The following is an 8,102-nucleotide window of genomic DNA, read 5'->3' as shown; positions in this document are numbered from 1 at the left end:
CAGCCAAAAGAAGTGCACGAATCACAACCAAGCCAACTGCCCACTCAACAGAGGCGTCAACCCTAACTTTCACCAACCAAAGCATCAGCTTCGTTGACAACGAAGTCTCAGGGCTCGTCAACCCTCATCATGACGCTTTTGTCCTCTCTCTCACTATTGCGAATGTGTTAGTTAAACGCATACTAATTGATAACGGATCCTCCACTAATGTCTTGTTTCTTCATGCCTTGCTAGGAATGGGACTAGAAGAATCGAGCATCTGCCGACGTTCTACTGTCCTTATAGGATTTAGTGGAGAACAGAAGTATACCTTGGGAGAAATCGTGTTACCGGTATATGCAGGCGGAATTAACCTTAGCACCACTTTTGTGGTACTGGACTGCCCATCAGCTTATAACATGATCCTTGGAAGACCTTGGATCCATGAGATGAGGGCAGTACCATCAACATACCACCAAGTATTGAGGTTTCCAACACCTTGGGGAGTACGGGAAATCAAAGGAGACCAAGGAGCTTCCAGGAACTGCTACAAGAACACAATGAAGGCTCCCAAGAAGCCCTTGTAGCAATTACAGAACAAAGTGCCCCTCAACTCAAACCCCAACCAACCGAACATGGAGGAGTTAGAAGAAGTCCAAATTAACCCCGACATCCCAGAGCACAAAGTCCAAATTGGAGCACAACTACCTCCTACTCTCAGAGAAAAGCTCATTGAATTCCTAACCATTAATTCTGATAGTTTTGCTTGGTCTCATGCAGATATGACAGGAATAGACCCCTCTATAATAGTTCATGAATTACAGGTAGACCCTTCCCATACCCCGGTCAGACATAAAAGAAGGAAATTCGCGCCAGAACGCAACAAGGTGATTAACGAGGAGATCCAGAAGCTAGTTGACATCGGATCAATAAGAGAAGTGCACTATCCAGATTGGCTCGCTAATGTGGTGGTTGTAAAAAAGAAGAATGGTAAGTGGAGGGTATGTATCGACTTTACAGACTTGAACAAAGCATGCCCGAAGGTTTCCTTCCCACTACCTCACATCGACATGCTAGTAGACGCCACAGCCGGACACGAACTCTTGAGCTTCATGGATGCATTCTCGGGATACAATCAGATCCTTATGCATCCAAACGACCAGGAGAAAACCGCCTTCGTCACGGAAAGAGGTATATTCTGTTACAAAGTCATGCCTTTTGGACTAAAAAATGCAGGTGCCACCTACTAGAGGCTGGTAAACAAAATGTTCGCCGACATGTTAGGCGACACTATGGAGGTCTACATCGATGATATGCTGGTCAAGTCCTTAGTAGCAGAACAACACTTGGAACACCTCAAACAAGCATTTGAGGTACTCAGGAGGTATAATATAAAACTAAACCCTGCTAAGTGTTCTTTTGGTGTGTCCTCTGGAAAATTTTTAGGTTATATGGTGACCCAAAGGGGGATCGAAGCCAACCCAGATCAGATCAATTCCGTGATGGGTATTCCTTCCTCGAAATGCATCAAGGACGTCCAGAAGCTTGCAGGTAGGGTGGCGGCACTTAGCCGATTCATTTCTAAGTCTTCCGAGAGATGCTACTTGTTCTTCACCACTCTATGAAAGGGGAAAAATTTCGAGTGGACACCTGCCTGTGAAGAAGCTCTACAACAGCTGAAGAGATACCTCACTTCTCCACCTTTGCTCTCCAAACCAAAAGATGGAGAGAAATTGTTCATATACCTTGCTGTTTCAGAGACAGCGGTAAGTGCAGTACTCGTTCGTGAGGAAGACGGTAAGCAGCTGCCTGTCTACTACACAAGCAAGTCATTGCTCGATGCCGAAACTCGATACAGCCAACTAGAGAAGCTAGCCTTTGCCCTTGTTACTGCAGCCAGGAAGCTGAGACCTTACTTTCAATGCCACCCAATTGTGGTGGTTACAACTTTCCCAATGAAGAATATTCTTCACAAACCAGAGCTGTCTGGGAGATTGACCAAATGGGCAGTGGAGTTAAGCGAACATGACATCAGCTACCAGCCAAGGACAGCGATCAAATCTCAGGTACTAGCTGATTTTATTGCTGACTTTACATCTAACACCTTAGTGCAGGCACAAGGAGAATTGCTCCATCTACAGGAACATAGCCAACTCAAATGGACCTTATCAGTAGATGGTTCCAGCAACATGAATGGAGTAGGACTTGGTGTTGTTCTCACTTCCCCAGAAGGTGACCTAATCCAACAAGCAATAAGATGTGGGTTCAAAGCCACCAACAATGAAACAAAGTACGAGGCCTTAATCGCAGGAATGAACCTGGCAAAGGAGATGGGAGTCCAGAAACTTGCGATAAAATCAGATTCCCAACTCGTAGTTAACCAGCTACAAGGAACCTACCAGGCCAAAGACGTGAAGATGGCAGCCTATGTGTCGCATGTAAAAGAACTATAAAGTCAGTTCACTGAGGTTAGTTTTGAACAGGTACCTAGGCTCGAGAATGGGCACGCTGATGCCTTGGCCAATTTAGGGTCATCAATTCCAACCAAGGATGCACAAACAATCCCCCTAACGCTACTTCAGTGGCCGGCAGTATGGAAAACAAAGCCTTCAGAGGTAGCGGTTACAGATGCAGAAGAGACCTGGATGACACCAATAATCAGGTACTTAAATAACGATGAGTTGCCACATGATCGAAATGAAGCTAGAAGACTCAAAGTCAAAGCTGCAAGGTTTTGCATCATGGACGGCCAGCTCCTTAAGAGATCATACTCTGGGCCTTACTTGAAATGCATCACCCAAGAGGAATCCAAATATGTCCTCAAGGAATTACATGAGGGGGAATGCGGTAACCACTCTGGCGGTCGCAGCCTGGCCAACAGAGCACTGACTGCAGGTTACTACTGGCCGACTATGAGAGCAGACTCTACTGACTATGCTAGACGTTGCGACAGCTGCCAGAGGTTCGCCCAAACTTCCCACCTCCCTCCAGAGAAGCTAAGTTCAATTCTATCCCCATGGCCTTTCATGAAATGGGGGATGGATATAGTAGGCAAACTACCAACGACCCCAGGCCAGAGAGTCTACATGCTTGCTGTCACAGACTACTTCACCAAGTGGGTGGAAGCCGAAGCCTACCACCAAATCAGAGACCGCGAGGTAAAAAGTTTTGTTTGGAAACATGTCATTTGTAGGTTTGGAGTTCCCAAGGAGATTGTCACAGACAATGGTTCACAGTTTATCAGCTTTGATTTTCAAGACTTCTGCAAGGAGTGGGGAATCAAACTAAGTTTTTCGACTCCTAGATACCCTCAATCCAATGGGCAAGCAGAATCGTCAAACAAAACGATAATGAACTCACTGAAAAAACGACTCAAGAAAGCTAAAGGGGCATGGGCAGATGAACTATAGGAGTGTTGTGGTCATACAGGACCACTTCAAAGACCCCAACTGGGGAAACCCCATTTTCCCTTGCTTACGGTTGTGAGGCGGTAATACCAGCTGAAACAGGAGTTCCCTCTGCCCGATACCAGTGGACCACAGAAGAGAGCAATTGGGAACTACTTAACCATAACCTAGATACGGTAGACGAGGTAAGAGACATGGCGGCAATCAGGAATGCCGCATACCAACAGAAAGCAGCCAAGCATTACAACAAGAATGTCAGGGTTCGTACATTCAAAGTTGGCGACTGGGTTCTAAGGAAAGTATTTCAAAATACTAAGGAAACAGAAGCTGGCAAGTTAGCCCCTACTTGGGAGGGCCCATACCTCATTACCAAGGTAGTGGGACAAGGAGCTTACAAACTTCAATCAAAAGATGGCCTCAACATAGGCAATAGCTGGAATGCCATTCACTTACGAAGGTACTACTTCTAACCTTGAAACTTCTCCTATTTTGCCTTTTTTCCAAAAGATCACCTACTGACTTGGGCGTCGGAGGGTTGTTGGCTACGCCAACAATCACCCCTCACTATGTACGTGTGATGACAGGAACTGTCTCCAAGACACAACAAAGTAGCAAAAACAATAAGAGGCTGGACGTCAAAGTCGAAGTCCAAACCACCAGAAGAGTTCCGCACTTCGACTGGGGGGCATGAGGATACTATAAGAAGACTATGAAGAAACTCAAGAACAATACGGGTTAAGCAACCCTCACCTGTCCAACAGGCAACTAAAATCACCTGGCACCTAAGTTGAATGACGAACACTTCTTCATTTGACAACAACGAGTTCAACGTACTGTTCATCAAAACTAATCTAGAAGGAACAAAGTCCTGCACTTATTCCTCAAGTCCAATGTAATGTTCTTTAAATCTAGGATATCACTTCCAATGTAAACAAAAAATCTAGAAATAAAATCTCAAGTATTTATCCAGTACTTACTTGTGTACAAACTCTATTTCTAAATCAATATCGATGTCATTTCACTACAAGGGCATCTAATTGCTTATCTGGAGACAATAATGAAGGAGTTGAAGGAGATGTCCTTCGACCAAGGTGACAATGCGAACAATTTGTAGCTAGAGACCAACTACGATCGTCGAATTACGAAGTAATTCGCGGCTAACTTCGATCGGATCCTACAACGGGTTACACATAAGAGTGACAAATTGATCTAGGATATGACTAGTGGGAGTGAGATATAATCATGGGAGTGTCCCATAAACATATCTCATAGGCCTAAAAAGGAATTAGGCAAAGATAGTACAAAAAGGCCAAAAACAGGGTTTTTGGGCCTTAGCCGATTCGGGCACTTCTAGGGCTCGGATTGGGCTGATTTTTGGAGAACGTTTCCTTATGTTATGAACATTAAATCTGCCAATTTTGGCTGGGTTTGGACGTCATCTCCTTAGGGAATTGAGAAAATACCAATAGTTGCTATTTTCGACTATTTCCCTAAATCTTATTCTAAAGGGTGTTTTAGGAAACCTAAAAGGAGGTGGATTCTCATTAGGGTTCTATATAAACATTTTTAGGGCAGAGAATAAGGTGTGGAATTTCTCTCTAAGCTTTCTTACTCTACCACATCAAGTAGAGAGGAGAAAGTGAGCTAATTCCCATTACTATCAATCTAGTCAAAGAAGAAGGTGTTCTTCTTTCCAACCACCATTGGTGTGCTAGCTATACAACAAGGTGGGAGATCAAGTTGATTACTCGTGTCCCAAGTAGAGGAGCTACACTTGAAGCTCTTGGTCTTCTTTAATCAATTCAACTAGTTCGAGGGAAAAGCGATTAAGGTAATCTACTATCTCCATTAGTTTAATTACTAGTTTTGCATGATGATCTTGGGGATACTAGTGTTAGACATTAGATGTCGTTATCCGCTATAAACACTAGTATAAGGGTTTAAATACCTACAAATAAGTCGCTAGAAGATCCCAAAACAAAATAAAGTGTTGGTCGTATCACTTTTATAATTGAAGATTGGTAACCCATCCAAGATGGGACAACAAGCAGCTGGCCGTCACCTGAACACAATAAGGTGTTGGTCGTATCCCTTGTATAAGTTAGGATTCGTAATCCATTCAAGTTGGGACCACAAGCAGCTGGTCGTCACCTGAACACAATAAGGTGCTGGCCGTATCCCTGATATAAGTTAGGATTTGTAATCCATTCAAGTTGGGACAACAAGCTGCTAGCCGTCACCTGAACACTGTTAGGCCTTAAAAATAGGTCTATTCCCGCAAGTATACGGGGTCAAGTTATAGTATTTATAATAAGATCGGGAAATCGTCCCAAGGATTAGGTAGGTAACTTCGGATATTGAATGCGGGTTTAACCCAATAATCAAGATGTCAATATCTAACTTAGACTAAAAACACACACACACCCCTCATAAAATTGATGATTGATATATAAGAAATAAGAAAACAAATGAAACTAACTAAACTATCTAAGAGAGGGAGAAGATATCTATGGTTATAAAATCCACCACATAATTTCACTTTATAAAACAAGCACTTAATTACTTAAATCTCTTTTGTATTTACTCGGGATCCAATATAATGAACTATTTGGATTTCGGATGATATTCTAGATAAAACAATTTATAATTACTAATTTCTAATTGTCTTCCTTATAAAGATTCGGATCACTTAACTACTATTCATCATCTAAAAAGCATACTCCATCTAACAACTTAACGAAAGTATGAAATATCTAATTATGAGGCATGAGTAATGGAAAGAAAATCCAATCCATATAGATAAACAATCAATAGACATTAAAGCACATCAAAGGATTTAATTAATCAAGAACAAGTATTATAAAGATCCAAAATGGGTTTCTTTTACAACCTTAGATGACTAAATTAACTATACATGGAATCTAGAATAACATTCATTGACATTGTAAAATAAAGGAAAATACTAAGAAATTAATGGAAAGAAATCACCAAGAATGTTCAAACTCCATATTCCCATGTATCTCCATTTTATCCAAGATTTGCTCCATTTATGCTCAAGAATTTTACTCCAAGAAATCCAAGTAATAGCTATTTTATTGCCACCCAAATAAGAAAAAAGAAGGAAAAGGAAGAAATTAGATGTAGAAAGAAATTAGAAAGAAGAGATGAAATGGGATAAAGATGATAGAAGAATGTGGAAGGAAGAAGCAGAAGACTATTAATGGAAGAAAGAATAGTGGTAGAGAAGAAGATGGAAAAAGTATGGAAAAGATGGATTTAATAGTAGAGAAGAGGGATTGAGTAAGAAGAGGTTTTAGGTAAGAAGAGGGATCTTGAGAGGGTTTGCAAGTCTAGGTTTTAATGGAGGAGAAAGGGATTTATTTATAGGTGGGTTGATGGCTAGGGTTTTAGGAGCTAATTGGGAGAAAATGGGAGAAAGAGGGTTAAAATAGGAAGTTAGGGTTGCTTTCTACTCAAGAAATGATTTCTTATTAGTTGAACATAAAGTGAGACAAAAAGGAGGGGCTTTTAGGTAATTTCGGGGGGGGGGGTTAAAAGTGGAAAAAGAGGGGACCACGGCTGCTGTCCGGTTTGTGCATTAAGGGCGTGCCACGTCACCTTGTTGTGTCCCACTAGTCAACAAAATTTGACCCACCTTTGACTTTGATTTATTCCTTCGTCCGGATTCCGATTTGACTTTCGTTTTCTCCTACGAACTCGTCTCGACCTCTACTTTTCAACCACGCACTGACCTTGGCCAAATTACCAGATTGTCCTTGACTCCAAATGACCAAAATACCATTCATGCATCTTTTCCTCGTTTTTAACCGTTTTTCACATCTAACTCCGCAAAAGACATCTAATCAAGAAAACCAACCATTTTATTATAATAAAGACTCGAAACCGACTAACTTGGCTAAATTAAACGACTTAGATGGGACATTTTCATGACCCATCAAACATCCCCAAACTTAGATTTTGCTAGTCCTCGAGCAAAACAAAATAAAAGAAAACAAAAATCTAACTTACTTTCGGAGGAATCCCGGTTGCATTTAGCATATGCAACAAGCCGTTAAACCCCTAGGTTGCCCTAGTGGACGAGTGTGGTCTCGTGAGGTTTTCCATATATGACACCCACAAACATCATGGTTTCAAATACACAAGGGTCCAAAATCCAAATCGTAGATAAACATGATTGATATAGTAAAGGGTTTAAGCATGTCAACACATAATGAATCAAGTAAACAAGTTCATGTGAAAGCTAAAGATCTCTTCACTAATGATCTTACCCTAAAATGCAAGTGTCATACCATAATAAGCACATCTATGTTCCGAAGTCACAAAACCTTGATTCCCAAGTTAGTACATTTCGCCTCGACTTCAGCCTCACGGACATACACTCCAAATATGAAATCATTCAAGAATGGTTCGCTCGTATGTGTGAGTGTGATCACTTAACAAGGACTCAACACATAAAAAGGGGTGAGGACAACATTTTGGAACAAATGATCTTCGAAAAGGAATTAGCCACTAATAGAGTGGGGAAGCTCACTCACCCTTCTCACCCATTCTACCCTATTAAGATGCCTTCTAAAGTTTAGCGGATACAATAGATGATGTGATGGTGGTTGATTCCCCGAGAATTTCGACTTCTTCATTATGGTAGAACCTCTTAAGCATCTCAACATTTGTTTCTTGCTTCGAATACTTATTCAT

At 41.5% G+C, this 8,102-nt stretch overlaps 1 protein-coding gene across 1 annotated transcript; it reads left to right on the top strand.

The window, feature by feature from the left end:
• The first annotated feature begins 614 nt into the window (after window positions 1-614).
• Window positions 615-4,099, top strand: LOC147548895 (uncharacterized). The gene is made up of 7 exons (XM_086668146.1): window positions 615-969; window positions 1,426-1,530; window positions 1,642-1,919; window positions 2,094-2,417; window positions 2,463-2,941; window positions 3,409-3,760; window positions 3,971-4,099. The coding sequence occupies exons 1-7, from the start codon at window positions 615-617 to the stop codon at window positions 4,097-4,099; spliced, it is 2,022 nt and encodes a 673-aa protein (XP_086524272.1).
• Window positions 4,100-8,102: the final 4,003 nt, after the last annotated feature.

This window comes from Eschscholzia californica, unplaced genomic scaffold (genome assembly GCF_041429995.1).
Source record: "Eschscholzia californica isolate CP2 unplaced genomic scaffold, dmEscCali1.0.p SCAF_3, whole genome shotgun sequence".
Lineage (NCBI taxonomy): Eukaryota > Viridiplantae > Streptophyta > Magnoliopsida > Ranunculales > Papaveraceae > Eschscholzia > Eschscholzia californica.
This window is presented reverse-complemented; position numbering and strand designations above follow the sequence as displayed.